Here is an 18,658-nt window from a genome sequence, read left to right on the forward strand (position 1 = left end):
ACATTATTGGTCATTGTGGAAGTGACTGCTTATATTGTTGGCCAATGAATGACCCTTACAGTGGTGGTCGGGGCAGAAGTGACCCCTTAAATTGTCGGTCAATAAAGGCAGAAGTTCAATCTGTCACTGCTTACCTCAAGGAACCCCTAGCAACCTCTGGAGGAGGTCATGATTAAGCAAATTTCTTTGTGAAACGCGTCAACTATGCTGCTGTCCTCATGTATCGTAATTGTCCTGTTTGAATTTCATCGAATAAAGCTAACTTTTCTCTGAAGCTTGGAGTGCGGCCATCGTTCCTTCCTACTTTGCCATTTACCTCTGGAGAAACCCTAGAATTGCACGGAATCCTGATTGAGAAAAGCTGCATAAGACCGTGTAGGGCTGTTTTTCAGGGGCGAAGTGCAATGCATCAAAATAAGACATTTTCCTATGTACATTCTTTGGACTGTGCTCTAGAAAAAGTTGAAGTCCCTTAAAGTAATTGAGCAATAAAGAGTGGAGCATCTCAACCTTACCCTCCTTGTGAAAATGCTAGGTTTCATTTTAGTTTATAAATATATTCAGGGCGATATTTTTTTATTCATGTTTGCAAAATTTTTATTGGTCAGTATCAATAAAAAGAAACTAGTAGGGCAATAATTAAAATTTTATATATCTGAATATTGTGACAAAGATTGAAGAAGCAATATACTGTACAATATCATTAAGGATGAATAAAAGTATTGGTGCAAATTGTACAATATGTGACGATAGGTCAAGTCATACAATAATTATACACAAAAAGATTTTACAGCAAAGAAAAGTATAGGACCCATTTAGGAGTCATATAACAGTTTAACATTCAACTCAAGAGGCAAAAAGAGAGCCAAGCTTCCCATTGATCTGAATATAAGTCATGGAGTAAGTAATATGGAAAATTCTTTCCATGAGAATCAAAAAGTCCAGTCTGGATAGAAATTGAGAACCAGGAATGGAGGGTGACCTCCAACTAAAGGCTATCAGCCCTTGTGTGGCTGCACAGAATGTATTTATACATTTTTGTGTATGGTACAGTATGAGACCACAGTGATTGATGCAAAGAGAAGGCAAACTGGCATCATCAAGTTCAATTTCCTCATTAGAGTCTACCCATATATTTGTGTCACCATTAGAGTCTCCCCGCACATTTGTGTCCCCATGAGTTTCCCCACACATTTGTGTCCCCGTGAGCCTATCTGTACATTTGTGTCCCCATCAGAGCACCCCTGCTCATCTGTATCCCAGAGGCAGGACATTGGTCATACCACATTGCATCTGTGCCTTACCTGCTCTGTACTGTTAGGAGCCGCTGAGAGCAATGCTGTCCCTTGTAAACACTGAAGGCTTTTGGGTTTACAAGCTACAATGTGGAGTGGGAGTGAAGGGTGAGAGCCGGAGGTGGCAAAATGGAGTTCGGCCACGTTCCGGCTGCAAAACTGGGTGTAAGGGCCACACGACAAGGCCTGGCAGGCCAGATTCGGCCTGTGGCCTTGTGTTTGAAATATGTGCTATAGATGGTGAAATGTGGTACTTTCACTGAAGAAAAGCAAAATCTAGTTTATAGATCAGACCAAAATGAGGGACAAATGAGGAGGAAAGAGTGGCAGAGGGGCATTGTTCCAAATCAGGGACAGTCCCTTTGAAATCAGGGACAGTTGGGAGCTATGGTCTTTGTATGCTGTAGTATTAGCAGTTCTTTTCACTGGACACACCTGAACTCAATCATTTGGGGAGGGGTTCACAGATTTTTGTAGTATAATGTAGATGTGATGGTCAGGTTTCCTAAAACATTTGGCCATATAGTATACTGTTTGTACCGGTTTAAGATGGGGGAAGGAATTACTCTATATAGTCCTGGACAGAACGATAGACCTACCACAACCCACCTAAAACAGAGAAGTCCATTTTGAGGTGGTCAACAACTATTATTTTCAGAAGTTAGAACACAAATTTAGCCATCACATTTGAAGTCTGGTAAGCACTAATAGATTCAGTTTTTGTTCTTGGGTTTTTATACACTTGAAGTCATACACAACCAGGCAATTAGCATTTTTAGAAGAAGAAGGCCAGAAACGCCACCAATTTCTACCATAATAGAATTACTTTAAAAAAATCAACATAGCAATAGTGTTCCTGAAAATGAGTGTAGCAGGTTGGCAACGATGATGATTATTCTAGTTTTTAACCTTGATCCAGCCATCGTTCCATACCACAAAAGCAGGGTGTAGAGGTTCAGTGAAGGTGGCATGGAAGGTGTACAGGAGTTTGGCTGAATCACACAGCTGGTAGAAGGACAGATAACCAGCTTCATAATCCAGGTATATTCCTAATCTTTGAATGGGAGATTTGAGCGGAAGATCGGTCACAAACGAGTCGTGAATCACACAATAGCTCATCTCTGCCCTGTTCATGCACCAGGAATATTTATTGTCTCCAATCTTCGACCTTGGGCCCTCACGCGGTATGGAGGCATATGCCAAGCCCACCATCCAGAAGGCTGATTCGCTGGTGTCCACTTCCCAGTAATGCTTTCCTTTAAGGAAAAAATTCTTGGCAAACAACTGGCAGTAAGATGTGAAACGCTTTGAACTGACCGGTCGTTTTAGCGCCCCACTCACCCAGGAAGCAACCTTTTGATCTCCTGAGACAAGGACATTGTTGCATGCCGTGTCAGAATCCAGCACTAGATCCGCGGACTTCGTTATACAAGATGCTTTCTTCATTTTGCACATTAAATCAGATAGGGCCACATGCAAGCTTGACGTAATCAAACCTTCATCAAATCTCATTTCTAACCTGTCCTCTTCTTTAATCGTCTTTTCTGCAATACTGAGGTCCCCAAGGCCAATCAAATTTTTGCTGTCTGTTTCCTTGTCTTGCAGGATGAGCAATGGGTCTGTCATCTTGCAAAGCTCCTCAAGTTGACGCATCTTCTCAAACATTGATTCTTTTCGTGTCTCCAGATTTTTGATAAGATGTGAGATTTTAGCATCAATTTGGTCTTCCTGCTTAAAGATAACACCCAGGATCCAGGCTTCCTTTTCCTCCAGCTGTTTCCTGGCATCTTCAAACAGGGACATGACTCCCTTTTTAACATCGGAGGATTTTTTGTGTTCAGCAAACTGGAGGTCCAGTAGATTCTGGACTTGTTTCTCAATGCCTTCCACCTGGGAAGTTAACTTATTCAGGACCACTTTGACTTTACCCTTCTTCTTCGTCACAGCCTCATCCAGGGTTTCCACGTTGTGCGTCCTGTGGGATCCTACAGCAAAGCAGGACACACAAATGCAGCAAGCGTCTTTGCAGCAGTGGTATTCCAGGAGCTTGTTGTGGGTCTGACATTTCCTGCTGAGCAGGGAATCGATAGGCTCGATCAGTACGTGGTCCACAGCGCTGTTGTGGATAGTTAGGTGGATGCCACACAGGGAAGTCTCGCATTGAAGGCACGTCTTGACGGCTAGGATGGGAGCATGCACACAGTAAGTACAGGCAACCCCAGACCCCTCCAGGTGTGTCTGAGTAACAAGGAAATGTTTTGCTATATTACACAACTTCTTGTTCTTCTCCAGCAGGGGACGTTCCGCATGCTCCTCTCTGCATTCAGGACACGAGTAGCTGCCTGAATCCTTTTGAACATCCAGAACTCTTTCGATGCACACCTGGCAGAAGTTGTGTCCACATCTAAGTGTCACCGGATCCATATAAAGGTTCAGGCAGATGGAGCAGCTCAGATCCTCGTGCAGCTCTGCAGATGCCATTGTGCGGGAAAGCTGGGAGAATTTGAAACTTGCCAGATTGAGGAAGTGGGCGGGGATCTGTTGCTGCTGCCTAGTTTTTAACCCTTTTATGCTGAGCCTGCAACCAAGTCCTTTTACTGGTTGGACAAGCACTTAGATAATGTTCACAGGCACAGAAAAGCTGACGCAAAGATTTTTTAAGGTTTTTAGGTTTCACTGTACAATCTCCTTTACAATTGCCAAAACTATATACTATTAAAACCAGCTGTCTATTCAAATTGAAGCCCATCCACAACACAACTGTAGGTAGATCTAAAGGAGATTGTATGGCAAGATTGGACATATGCAGTGAGCCCAAAATTGGAACTTCACTCTCTCAATCAACATTGACTATTTTTAATCCTTATGCTGCTAGCATTAGTAAATAGATAGGAAAGTATATAATATTTACTTGTTTTGTAAATGTTTTTCTCAGTCATTTCCTGGTTCCCATGTCTGGGCAAATGATGTCATACATCCCAGGAGTCTTCAGGAGTGGAGGGGATTTTTCAGCGAAGTACATCCTCCTGCTGGTGTTCCATCAGATAAGGCGACCCGTCAGAATTTGTAGCAGGAGTGACGTTCCGTCGCCGCCATCTTGCTACACCCTGCGCTCGTCCACAGTAAGGATACAGTGAGAAGGCGGCAAGCGGACATCTTGTCACAACCACCGGAGTCTTGCATTTCACACTTATTTTTAACAGTAAACTGAGCTTATATCGTGAAATTCAGTATTTTTAAATCCGTCAGACTGTTTAGATGTTGAATTTTAAAAGCAGCGGCAAGCCTGCTGATCTCCCAGGTTTTCTAATCTGACAGAACCCCGCTGCTTTGAAAAACCAACAACAAAACAGTCTGACGGATTTAAAAATACTGAATTTCACAATATAAGATCGATTTACTGTTAAAAATAGGTGTGAAATGCAAGACTCCGCTTGCCGCCTTCTCACTGTATCCTTACTGTAGACGAGTGCAGGGTGTAGCAAGATGGTGGCGACGAAACGTCAGTTCCATTACAAAATCTGACGGTTCGCCTGATTTGATGAAACACCTGCATGGCTGAGCTAAGGGCAGATGGATTCAAGGAAGTAAAATATTACAAAAATTATTTGCCCTTACTCAAGATGGCCAGACATGCTAGGGGGTTTTTTTCCAAAGAAATTTCTCAGGAAATTGAAGCATGGAGACATGGATGGATGGATGCGTTTGCTTTGAATATTAAAAATGAATGAAATAGCATTTCTGGTTTTTGGTGCTCAGATGCAATGTACTTCCGTGTTAAAAGAAAGGGAAGTTAATAAACAAAGCTGCTTTCAGTGATTCTCGATATAAAGGCTATATCATCCAAAAATTTAAAGCTGAAGTTTAGGCATGGAAATTTTCTTTACATAATGTACTAACATTGCTCCAGCTTGGACCAATTTATTTACTGTATGCACGTTCCATACCTGTAGGATCCCTCTAGAAGCTGAAAATCACTGTAGCAGGCACCGCTACCATAGTGGTTTTCACTAGCTTGTTGGTTCCTTGCGGAGCAGCTACCCTGCTGCATTGTGAACACACAAGGTCGCTTGCTTGGTGCAGGACCCAGAAACGAATGGAGATCACTATAGTAGCGTTGCCTACAAGCCTAGGCGTGCACAAGGGGTGTGCAGAGTCTGCCTGGGCACACTGTAATCACCCCGTGTGGCGCAGATTCCCCCCGGCTGATTTTTCACCAAAGCCCCCCAACAGGGCTCCTAAAAAAAATTTTAAAGAATAATAAAAAAAAAAAAAATAAAAAACTATTGACACATCTTCCCTACTGAGAAGTCCACTGCTTTACTAACACTGTGCACTTTTTAATACATTTGGGGTGCAAACCCTATTGCAATAGGCTGCGCACACCTTTGCTACAACAATGATTTCCAGCTACCACAGGGATCCCACATATGTGACACATTGATACTGCTATTGGTCCAAGCTGGAGCAGCGTAACCACTGTATGTAGAAATTGCCATAGCTAAACTTCAGCTTTAACTGCACCCAAAACTTTGTTTTTCTAGTCTTCAGTAGGAATGAACTGAATTGCCCTGGTCTTAGTGTGAGTAGGGTTCAGTGAAATGTATACCAGACCCGTTGAGTCTGGTATATATTTTAAAAGGGGGAAAAAAAAAAAAAAAAAAAAAAAAAAAACACAAACAAAACACCACACACACTGCCCCCAGGAAATCCAAACCGAAACCCTTAATCTGAGCAAGCATGCAGCTCCTTCCCCCCTGAACCATACCAGGCCACGTGCCCTCAACAAGGGGTTGGGGAAGACAAGAGCCTCTTATCCACAACCCTGGCCAGTGGTTGTTGGGGTCTGTGATTGGGGGGGGCTTATCGGAATCTTTAATAAAAAAAGGGTACCCCCAGATACTGCCCCCTTTCCTATATGAATTAGTATGGGGTATGGAACATTCCTACTCATTCACAAAAGAAAAAAAAAAAAAAAAAAATTGTAACTTAGGTATAAAGACACCCAAATATTTGAAAAGTCCTCATATTGCCACCCACCTTGCCGAAAAAAAAAAAAAATTATATATGAGCTGGCACAGACAACTGATCAAAGTTTCTCATAGCAGAATGACAGCTTCTTCAGCTATATAAAGGAAAGGGAAGGGATAGTGGTGACATCAATATCAATACTAGTAGCCATGTTTGAGCAATGATGTTACTGCCATCATTGCCCCTTTACATAAGTGGCAGCGATTCCGGTGTATGTCAGTGGCTCCTAGGGACGTGACCAGTACAAGCAACCGTGGCTTCCTTAGGAACCAGTGACAGCGGAAAAACTGTCAAATATAGAAACGGTTGGAGTACTGCTTCTATACAGTTGTGCTCATAAGTTTACATACCCTGGCAGCATTTATGATTTCTTGGCCATTTTTCAGAGAATATGAATGATAACACAAAAACTTTTCTTTCACTCATGGTTAGTGTTTGGCTGAAGCCATTTATTATCAATCAACTTGGTTTACTCTTTTTAAATCATAATGGCAACAGAAGCTACCCAAATGACCCTGAGTAAAAGTTTACATATCCCAGTTCCTAATTCCTTGTATTGCCCCCTTTAACATCAATGACAGCTTGAAATCTTTTGTGGTATTTGTGGATGAGGCTCTTTATCTTCTCAGATGGTAAAGCTGCCCATTCCTCTAGGCAAAAAGCCTCCAGTTCCTGTAAATTCTTCAGCTGTCTTGCATGAACTTCACGTTTGAGATCTCCCCAGAGTGGCTCAATGATATTGAGGTCAGGAGACTGAGATGGCCACTCCAGAACCTTCACTTTATTCTGCTGTAGCCAATGACAGGTCGACTTGGCCTTGTGTTTTGGATCATTGTCATGTTGGCATGTTCAAGTACATCCATTCGCAGCTTCCTGGCTGATGTCAGGTGCACATCCAGGCATCTCCAACTGGTTGCAGTCCTCAAGAGCCTGTTCCAGGACATCCCACCTCCCCGAGCCTTGTACCCTCAGGATTGTTGTGCGGGCAGAAGCCCACCCCATGTATTACATACAAAGATACTGCATAACCTTTGCCCTACCATTTTCACATTAAAGGCCCTCCGCTGGGAAACACTTTGCTTGTGCTATTCACCACTGCTGGTTGCCATTGCACAGCAACATCTTTGGGCCCTGCATAGCTTGCTGAAGATTCTGGATACCTTCACTTTAAGCATTCCTTACAGGAGTCTGCTGGCTCCTTCCACCAAACACCAATTGACGGATCCAATGATGTCATCACTGGGCTTTAACTGCTTCATGACCACGCTATGGCCAAATTACGGCTACAGTGCAGACCTTAATTGCTCGGAGTCAATAGACATCCTCCAGTGCATGCGGGGCACGCAGCGCGCTCTGTGCTCACCGAGTCAACCGATCCCGGCCCCTTACAACGTGATCAGCTGTCAGCCAATCACATAATGTAAACAAAAGATCAGTGATCGGCTTTATTAGCGTGAGCAGAAGAAATAAAAAGTCGATCACAGGCTTGTGTCAGGAGGGACCTGCCAGTGCCTAGCAATGCTGCCAATCAGTGCCCACCAGTGTCACCTATCAATGCCCATAAGTGCTGCCAATCAGTGCCTCATCATCAGTGCCCACCAGTGCTGCCTCATTAGTGCCACCTATCATTGCCTACCAGTGCCGCCTCATCAGTGGCCATCAGTGACACCTCATCAGCGCACATAAATGAAGGAGGAAAAATTACCCGTTTGCAAAATTTTATAATAAACTATAAAACTTTTTTTTTTTTTAATTTACAGTCTTTTTTTATTCTTTTAGCAATGGATAAAAAAACAAAACAAAAAAAACAAAACAAAAAAAACTCACCAGTGATTAAATACCAGCAAAAGAAAGCTTTATGTGGGGGAAAAAAAAAAAAATGCTAAAAATGTAATTTGTGTACAGTGTTGTATGACCGCACAATTGTCATTCAAAATGTGACAGCGCTGAAAGCTGAAAATTGGCCCAGGCAGGAGGGGGTTTAAGTGCCCAGTAAGCAAGTGGTTAAAAATGTTATTGGTTGATTTAATTTAATTGCATTTTTGATGGGGGGTCGATGATGTCCTCCGATGGCTCTAACCCAAGAAAAGAGCGATCAAAACACTGCTTTAGCCCGCTGTAGGCTGAAAACGGGTCACAGGAGTACAGCCAAAATAGCTTTGGTTATGCTTCTCCTTTAAAAAGTTCACCTTACACTAATAATCATTACCACATTCTGTAATGATATCAATGGGCCTCTCCACAGGATCCTGGAAAAATTAAGGGTCTCAAAACCTGGTGACAAGATGCTCCATTCCCGAGAATCACACATTCTTAGGAATTAGGACCGTCAGCATATTCATGAATACTAAATGTTACATAGGGGAATGATTGAAACTTCTTATATGCAAAAACGGATCAGTCTATGAGATGATGAGTACTGAGGCAAGGTGCGGTGATGTATGTAGAGTTCCCTGCCAGCCCCTCTTACTAACCATGATCAGGACGGCCAAATCGACCAACAATCTGGAGACAGGTAATTATAAGTACCTTCATAACTTAATTGATTCCATCTACCTATAACACCTATCCCACCATTGTGGAACCTCTACATTGTGATTCTTTTCCATTGTTCCATTTCTCTTTCACACAACCCATTATTCATTTTTTATGTTTGCCAGTGTTAACACACCATCACTGATGCATTTCACACTCTCTTACCACTCACTTCAGAACGTTTGGTTTTGTTTTCCTTGCAGTTTTGGCCTTGTTCACTGCATTCACATCTTCTTCACACTTTCCCAACCATTGGGCTCCTCTTCTATCTATACTTTCATTCCCCCACATGCACTCTTTCACACTTCACTGTCTTTCCACCATTTCTCTACATCCTTTCCTTGAGCTCTTTCCCCACTCTCCACCCATCCCTCCTCCTTCCTGCCACTCTACACCCCCCCCCCCCCCCTTTTTTTTTTTTTTGCTTTTTTTTTTTTTTTTTTTTTTATTTCTTCTTTCATGTTTTTACATTCTTGTTCCATTTATCGTGCAATTCTCTCTATTTCAATCTCACTATACAACATACTTACCACCATCCATTTATTACTCAGTTTTTGACACACTGATACCTATATCTATTTACAGTTACCATTTTCATTTTACCTTCACATGAGTATGTGAATAACTACATGCTGTTAGTCCTAGAAATATAGATAACAATGCAAAATAATTTTATAAAAAAAAAACAAAAACGTATTACTTCTAATATTATACGATTGGCAATGATACATATACTTCTATCCATGCTAAACGAAACGCACTGATAGTACTGTTACTTGCCCTCACGCCCCTCCCTGGCCTTGGGAATTTATCCACTTTTGTGACTCCTTGCAAGACACGCACGAGCGGTTGGCTCCCTCTGTCGATGTGGTGGCCGGCCAGGGCCCCCTGCTGGGACTGAGTGGGGGAGGCCTTGGAGAATTTTAGGTTCAGGAGAAATCACTTAACACGATGTGATTGGTAATTATATTGATAAATGTATACCCATTACTCTATTTATTTGAGTGTTATATCCATGAATCTCAATAAATACAAATTTCCCTACAGCACCTGAATCCTCTGAAGAAGACCCGACGGGGGTCGAAACGCATCAGTATTAACATCCTACTTTAGCACTTGAACCTTGTATATTATTGTGCCAGTTTCACCTGTGTTGTTATCTCCTGTATCACAGCTCCTATTTTGGCCATCATTGTCACTCTCTGAGGTTATGCTATTAACCACATCAGCCCCAGAAGAATTTACCCCCTTCCTGACCAGAGTACTTTTTGCGATTCGGCACTGCGTCGCTTTAACTGACAATTGCGGTCGTGCGATGTTGTACCCAAACAAAATTGACGGCTTTTTTTCCCCCACAAATAGAGCTTTCTTTTGGTGGTATATGATCACCTCTGCGGTTTTTATTGCGCTATAAACAAAATAAGAGCGACAATTTTGAAAAAAAAAAAAAAAAAACACACCACAAACAAAAAAACACATTTTCTACATTTTGCTATAATAGATACCCCCCAAAAATATCATTTTTTTTTGCCCCCAGTTTAGGCCAATACGTATTCTACTTTTTTTTTTTACAAAAATAACGCAATAAGAGTTTGATTGGATTGCGCAAAAAAGTTATAGCATTTACAAAAAAGGGCAGGGATATGCAATTAACGGACCTACAGCTGTTGCAAAACTACAAGTCCCATCATGCCTCTGCCTCTGGGTGTCATGCTTGTGGTTGTCAGGGTCTCACTATGCCCCATGAGACTTGTAGTTCTGCAACAGCTGGAGGTCCGCTAATTGCATATCCCTGAAATAGGGGATAGTTTTATAGCATTTTTATTATTTTTTTTTATTTTTTTTTTTTTTTTTTTTTTTTTTTTTTTTACTAGTAATGGCGGCGATCAGCGATTTTTATTGTGACTGACGTTATGTCGGACATCTGACACATTTTTGGGACCATTGTCATTTATACAGCAATCAGTGCTATAAAAATGCACTGATTCCTGTATAAAATGACACTGGCAGTGAAGGGGTTAACCACTAGGGGGCGGGGAGGGGGTTAAGTCAGTACTAGGGAATGATTTCTAACTGTAGGGGGGGGAAATGGGATAGCTGTGGCACTGCACTGATCTCTGCTTCCGATGACAAGGAGCAGAGATCAGTGTCCTGTCACTAGGCAGAACGGGGAGATGCTCGTTTACATCAGCATCTCCCCGTTCATCCTCTCTGTGAGACGATAGAGTCCGCAGGACCCGCGACCCGACTCATGGTGCTCACGTAATTGGACAGCAGGGAATTCAAATGGATGTACCTGTAAGCCCATTTGCCCAGCCGTGCCATTCTGCCGACGTACATCGGCGTGCGCCGGTCGAGAAGGGGTTAATAAAGTTCAATCATTTTTAAACCATACAATATCATCTTCATACCCTTCTGCTGCCTAGAAAACCCTTTATGGGGGAAAATTCCCTTTGTTACTAACCATGATCTGCCTGCAGTGCATAGAGAAGCAGAGACTCAGTGATGAAATTTAAATTTTTTTTTTTTTTTTTGTAAATAAAGCAATGTAAATCACATAATTTTTATTAAATTTCTCATTTACAACAAAAACACATTACAACAGAAAACATTTCTATCAAATACCCCAGTTTAACAAAACAAAGTAACCATTTTAATTTTAATTGACATGTTGATAGGGGATGGGGGGGGAACCAAAGAAGGCAAAATATAAGCAGACTGAACTTCAGCTTTAAAAATGTGCCTCTTTTGCAGTGGCTTTTTTTTATTACGGTCTCTGTCCACTTTGATGGATTTCTTTTTATTTCCTGTTCCAGAGATACATCAGGAAATGATATCCCTCCAAAGTTACGTCCACCACACAGACATTACAATCTACCAACAACTATGTAGTACAAAGGACTCATATTACATAGTTTGACACAAATGTAGCAGATTGTACAGAGATTGTGTGGTCAGACTGGAATATGGATAGTGACCCTTAGACTATGGTCACTGGTAAAGGTGTCCCCATTGGAGGATTTCCATCTATTAATGACAGTTTCCATTTCCAATCACTTTCTCTCCCAGTGACAAAGTTCACCGGAATAGAGAGGATTGATGGCTCCAGAGGGGACACAGAAAACTTACTTTTTTTTTTTTTTGTTTTTTTAACAGAGGTTCTAATCCTTCCCTACTACATTCATAATGAGAACATCTTCAGATCATCTCTAACATCAACCAATAAAAACAGTTCCAACCCGACACCATCATATCATAGAATTGTCTCCTATAAGAGGAGTTCTCTATACCCGGAATAAGTCTCCCCTCTCCAGTGTTTCCTACCACTCTCCTAAGTTCCCACAACCCAGAATGGGGAAGAATGGGTCACTGCGTTCCCAGTGACTTGTATGGAAGTGGGCGGGGTTTTCTATGGGTGGACGGTGCGGCTACATTGTGATTAATGGAAAGAGATAAAAAAAATTAATGGCCAACATGCAGTCCAGTCAAGTTCCTCCACCCCAAACTCACTCATCCATGTCTTTATGGACCTTGCTTTGTGCACTGGTGCCCAGTCATGTTGGAACAGGAAGGGGCCATCCCCCAAACTGTTCCCACAAAGTTGGGAGCATGAAATTGTTCAAAATGTCTTGGTATGCTGACACCTTAAGATTTCCCTTCACTGGAACCAAGGGGCCAAGCCCAACCCCTGAAAAACAACCCCACATCATATCCCCCCCCCCCTCCACCAAATGATTTGGACCAGTACACTATGACCATACAGATTTGGATTTGACATGAGAGATATGTACTTTTAACATGTGAGTGGTTACATTTTTTTTTTTTTTTTTTTTAAATAAACGGTTTGCCCATTGCTGCACTTAGATGGCTCTTCCCTGTCTTTCTATACTGGGTTCACGCAGGAGCGGTGGGGGAAACCGCATGCAATTAAGATAGGAAAATCGCACTGCATTCCTGTTTAAAATCGCATGCAATTCTTTGCAGTGTGCTTTGAGCCCATTCTTTTTCTATGGTCTCAAAAAAAAAAAAAAAAAAAAAAAAAAAAAAGTGTATCAGTGCATCCCTAATAACTAGTCCTAGGCACATGAACTTGACCTATTTTATCTGGACATAGAATGTTCATTCTACAACATGCAAAACATTGACATTACTCAAACAAAAAGTTATTTGAAGTCCATGAAGGCACAATGGTCGGATGAGCGAGGTTTATACTGTCTTCATGTTTGAATGAAATTCTACAAGTGTAAGGCCAGTGTTGGTTTAACCAATCATTTTGGGCATATAAATTTTGTCATGACCTTTGTAAAGGGGGTGTGTCCTTTTCCTATATGTGATTCCCTAAAAAGGTGTCCCATTTTCTGATTCCAGAATGTTTGGAGATAGAAGAATTAGAAGGAGATATGAACACATTCTGAATGGTGCCAGGATCTCTTTCAAGTAACGTTTATGTTCTTAATTTTCTGCTCCCTTTAATTGGCCCAATTGTTAAAATTTCCAAGAGGATTTCACCCTTTATTTGTATTGATAAATAATTTTTTTTATGGTTTTATAGAAAACTTTTGAGGTACAAGCTTTATCCAGGCTCCACTATGCAGATACAAAGCAGCATGGAGGGGTTCGGTGAAGGTGGTGGTGAAGGTGTGGAGGTGTCTGATGGGGTCACTCAGCTGGTAGAAGGACAGACGGCCACCTTCGTAATCCAAATAGATTCCCAATCTTTGCACAGGAGACTCAAGGTTTAACTTCTGTAATTGAGAGTCATGTAGAGATGCATATTCATTTCCAGTTTTGCAGAAACTCCAGGACTTGTTATTATTCCCAACACAAGACTCATCACCGTATCTCTTTATACTGGGATAGCAAACAACCACATCCCAATCACTAGAGTCACCAACCTCTACTTCCCAGTAATGTCTCCCATGGGAAAAACTCTCCATACTCATCACCTGACCATACTTTGTAAATCTCTGTGGTAATTCTGGTATAGTCTTTGGCGTTTCAGAACAGGATGCTGTTCCAAGGTCATCAGATGAAGACACAAATGTATTGGCCGTTTTTTCATCCAGTAGAAGATTGGCTGCATCCTGTATACTGAAGTTTTTTTTTAGTTGCATATTAGTGATAAGATCAGTTATAGATCTGTGCAACACAAAAGAGATCAGAAAATCATCCAGATCATGAACAGAAGATTCCTCTACATTCTTGTCCCCCATGTCAGATTCCTGATCTTGAAGGACTTCGTCAGTATGCGATTCCAGATTTTGTAGGACAGTTGTTTGGTCAGTCATGGTACAGAACTTGATGTGACCAATTTTCATGGATAGCTCGTCATTCTGTATCTTCAAGTGTTTGGTGAGATCATTGAGTGAGAATGAGACCTCCTCTACATGCCTGGAGATCTCACTCAGGACCCTCTGTTCCTGGACCTCCAGCTGTCTCCTAAAATCCTCAAACAGGGCAGTGACTCTCTTCTTTTCATTCCCTGCTTTTTCTTGTACTTTTCTTTTCTGGTCCTGTAGATTTAGAATTTTCTTCTCCGTCATCTCTCTCTTCGTAGTCAGTTTTTCTAGAACATTTCTCAGTTTTTCATTCTTCTCCAAAGCCTCTTCTAGAGGTTCTACTGCATGTCCTTTAGGTTTCACCACCAGACAGCAGGAGGCACAAAGGCAGTAGTCATCTTTGGAGCAGTTATACTCCAGAATCTTCTTGTGGATGGAGCATTTTTTACTACTGAAGGATGAGATGCATTCTATCAACACATGGTCCACTGTCTTGTTGTGGGCTGTCAGGTGTTTATCACACATAGAAGTCTCACACTGCAGACAAGTCTTGATGGCGGCCACTGGAGCATCCACACAGTATGTACAGAGGATCTCACTTTTCTCCTCTTTTTGATGTGTAGATCTGAAGTTCTCCACAATGTTATACAGTTTCCTGTTCTTCTCCAGAGTAGGACGTTCTACATACTCCTCTCTGCACTCCGGACAGGAATAAACTCCAGACCCCTCCTGTTTATCCAGAGCAGTCACAATACAACCCCGGCAGAAGTTGTGTCCACATCTCAGTGACACCGGCTCCGTATAAAGGTTCAGGCAGATGGAGCAGCTCAGCTCGCCTCCAAACGCAGCAGATGCCATCCTGGGACAAGGAGGAAGAAACAATACTAAATATCTGTTTGCCCAACAAAGGTGGAGGTTTTACAGATTAACTCATACAGATGACAGAAAGAACCAAAAACAAGTGATTTTTACTAATTCTCTGTTAGTGAGACTTCCAAAACGAGAACTCTAAATAAAACACGCAAAAAAGAGAAAAGCCAGTTATCCATGTGTAGCCAGGTACCATGGATTAGGCATTCTCTCTCTATTTCCCAGTATTAAGGCAATTCCATCACTTGGAGACAAGAGCCTACACTGAACATTCAGTTTCCGTGGAGGCTGCATTCAGATCAGGATTGGTAAACGGGCAGACGCCCAACCTCTTTCTGCCATTCAACCGCTTAGGCCGGCCATACACAGATTGAATATGCTTAATTTCCTCATCAACACAGACCTTGTTGACAGGGGAATCCCTCCTGCCAGGCCTTGGTTATCCCCTGGTGGGGGCGGGCGGGGGAAGCCAGCGATCATCACTAGCGGCTATAGCAGCCACTAGCGATAAATCACAAGAGAATCCAGCAGGCTGGTTGTGATCAACTTGGTACATTCAGTCTGCCTATTAACGGATCGATATCTCAGCCGTTTCCTGCTGAACCAGCTGAGATTCAAGCCGCGTAGGCCAGCCTTAGAGACACTGCATGCAGACATCTTTATACTTCAGCTATAAAGAATCTCTTGCCGTTAGCACTTCAGTCATTTACCTGCTTAACATTACTGGCCTATAAATATCCAACATAGTCTACGGGCCCCGCTGTGTGTGCTATTCCACTGTTAATTGGAGCCATTGCATACCAGCTTTCAATATACTGTAACAGTGGCTGCTAAAGAATTGGGCATCTTGCTTTTATTAGACTATGTGCCAATATTCTTTATCACCAATTTGGGGAGAATTAATTCTGTGTTTAAGCATGTCTGAACCTAGAGTGTCAGAAAGGTTTAGAAACTGCAAGGTCAATGCAACGACCAGGGACAAGTATCATCTAGTGGCCCCTACAGGGGTAGCGCTACATACGATTCATGCTTAGTCTTTATTTTTTGTTTTTGGAGGTTGTGATGAGAAGCATGGGATTGGTAGCGGGTGCAGGGGCTCCTTCAGACCAATGGTGATGCTTACTGCCCTCTGAAAAGCAATCTGTGATGGATCAATTTTTAGATGTGGTATAGCTGCAGCTGAAAACTGTTCAGGAGGCTCTACCGATGGCTCCTGATGCCCTTTTTTTTGTAGCACGATGCAAAGTAGGATGCTAGGTAAATTTAGTTTTCGCTCTCTGTACTCAAGGGAGCAATGGTTGTTTGTTCTGGCCTGTTCAGGATTTCAAAGGTTGGGAGTTTGATTAACCAGCCTGAACATTTACTATGCTCCAGCCAATCCCTTGAGAGGAATGTCCCAGTAGGGGGCAGGAAAGGTGGTAAATAGTCTGAAGCACTGGAGAGCTGGGTTCCTTCTCCCCAAGAGAGCTCCAGAGCCTGCTGCCTTCAGGCAGCTCGTGGACTATGCAGCTGTCTAGAGGCCTCACCAGTGTCAGTGCTGAGGGCTTGGATGGACCTTACCACAAGGCATCTGGTCTGGAGAAGGACTGTCTCACTCACTGGACCATGTCCAGGGGAAGCTGGAAGGTGGCAGCTGTCCAGGAGGCTTTTGAATAAAGACCCCAATTTGATTCCTGTGGCTGTGTAGTGTTCTGGAGATGGCACTGGGTACCAGCAGTTGTGCATCGGCGCAAGGTAACCAGAGGCCAAAGAGACTTGCCTCATGGTCATCAGCTGTTTGGCCTTAGACTATCCAAGTGGGTAGATAGGGGGCGCTAGTGGTTACATTGGATAAAAATATAAACTAGTAAGTATATACTAGATAAATAAATTACCTCTCAAAAAAAAAAAAAAAAAAAAAAAAAAAACAAAAAAAAAAAAAAAACTGAGAAGTAAATACAAATAGGTGGCAACATATCAATAACAAAATATAAAAAAGGGACACACAATGATCAGCGACAGTGACACAGTCCCATCAGTGGACTATCAGGATGGATTAGTTTCTTGATATTCATAGATAGAGGTTCCTTCACCAAGAAAGGAAACGAGTGCACCTTGCGGTAGTAAATAGATATCTGCTTACCAGATACCAATGACTCCTTTAATTAAAAGATATACTCGAGTATAAGTCGATCCGAGTACAAGTTGAGGCCCTAATTTACCACAAAAAAAAAATGGGAAGAACTTATTGCCTCGAGTATAAGCCTAGGGTGAGAAATGCGCAGCTACTGTAAGTGGAAAAGAGGGTCAACAATGCCCATTTGCAGCCTCACTGTGCCCTTTTGCAGCCATAGGTCCCCTGAACTTCAAACTCGGTAGTTAAGGGTTCCTAGATGCCCCCTAGCTGCAGCCAAAATTTGGGGTCTCTGAACCCAAAGGGTCCCGAAATGACATTGCTGCAGATGGACACAGTTGACCAACTTTGGGGCCTCATATCTCAGGGTCACTTAGTGCTAGGAACTTCAGCTTTGGATATGTTGTGGTACCAGTTCCTCTGGGTTTGCACACAAAATTTGGGGTTTCTAGCACCAAGTGGCCCTGAGATACGGGGCCCCAAAGTCGGTTCAGAAAATGAATTTTTTTGCTGCAGAAAAGTGCTTGACTCCAGTATAAGTGGAGGGGGGCACTTTCAGCACAAAAAAAAATGTGCTGAAAAATTCGACTTATACTCGAGTATATACGGTAATTAGAGCTTGTGCAGGATTGGGCCTGCTCACATTGGATGGCTGGATGGTACTTAGGGAAAAAACCCCTTCCGGCCCCAGTAGTTCAGACATGGGATATGTGAAAAACAATAAGATCTTAGTGTAAAACCGTTTATTAAAATTGTAGAAAAGCAGGTATGGATAGTCCACTGATGGGACTGTGTCACTGTCGCTGATCATTGTGTCACTTTTTTATATTTTGTCATTGATGTATGTTTCCACCTATTTGTATTTACTCTTTACTTATCAGGTTTTTTGTGAGGTCATTTATTAATCTAGTATATACTTACTAGTTTATATTTTTATCCAATGTAACCACTAGCGCCCCCTATCTACCCACTTTCAATTTGATCACTATTTGTTCAAGTTGGGGAGCAGCTTGTTTTTTTCATTTATTTATTTATTTATTTTTTTTAGATATTTCTCACTATATTTGGCGCGGTGTTCTTTTCTCCCTCTATCACTTAGACTATCCAACCCTCACAAATGCTTAAAGTGATTGTGAAGGCAGAAGTTTTTTTGTCCTAATGCATTCTATGCAGGGGCAGACTGACAACTCATGGGGCCCCCGGGCAATAGGGGATCATGGGGCCCCCTTTGTCCCCACCCACAAGCCTCACCCTCACAAAGCCCCACGTATATATTGCACTGCTACATTACATGCATTGGTCACAGAATTTCTCTACTGTATGTTCAAAATAAATGGTTTAAAGAGTTAAGAAAATAAAGAAAAATAAACTCACATTAACCACGTACATTTACTGCGGGGCTGCGTCTCCTGTGAGCAGAATCACGTACAGGTACCTGATTCTGCACTTGCGGGTCTGCGTGCTGTTTGACCCACTGCTGCTGTGATTGGACACACCGAGAGCTAATCAGCGGGACCTACTGTCCACCGGGCCCC

The 18,658-nt window shown here is 42.3% G+C and overlaps 2 protein-coding genes across 2 annotated transcripts; both read right to left on the bottom strand.

Annotated features, from left to right (window-relative positions):
• Positions 1–628: 628 nt before the first annotated feature.
• On the bottom strand, positions 629–3,822 carry LOC141148532 (E3 ubiquitin/ISG15 ligase TRIM25-like). Its single transcript, XM_073636075.1, has one exon. The coding sequence runs from the start codon at positions 3,774–3,776 to the stop codon at positions 2,193–2,195; it is 1,584 nt and encodes a 527-aa protein (XP_073492176.1). The 5' UTR covers positions 3,777–3,822; the 3' UTR covers positions 629–2,192.
• A 7,588-nt stretch (positions 3,823–11,410) lies between these two features.
• On the bottom strand, positions 11,411–14,998 carry LOC141147615 (E3 ubiquitin-protein ligase TRIM39-like). The gene has a single exon (XM_073634847.1). It carries the CDS (start codon positions 14,996–14,998, stop codon positions 13,400–13,402), a length of 1,599 nt encoding a protein of 532 aa, XP_073490948.1. The 3' UTR covers positions 11,411–13,399.
• Between the last annotated feature and the right edge of the window lie 3,660 nt (positions 14,999–18,658).

The sequence above is a fragment of the Aquarana catesbeiana genome, linkage group LG06, assembly GCF_042186555.1.
Source record: "Aquarana catesbeiana isolate 2022-GZ linkage group LG06, ASM4218655v1, whole genome shotgun sequence".
Classification (NCBI taxonomy): domain Eukaryota; kingdom Metazoa; phylum Chordata; class Amphibia; order Anura; family Ranidae; genus Aquarana; species Aquarana catesbeiana.

Excerpts from the sequence above, each read along its gene's own strand:
- LOC141148532 (XM_073636075.1), bottom strand. The coding sequence starts at position 3,776 with ATGGCATCTGCAGAGCTGCACGAGGATCTGAGCTGCTCCATCTGCCTG.
- LOC141147615 (XM_073634847.1), bottom strand. The coding sequence starts at position 14,998 with ATGGCATCTGCTGCGTTTGGAGGCGAGCTGAGCTGCTCCATCTGCCTG.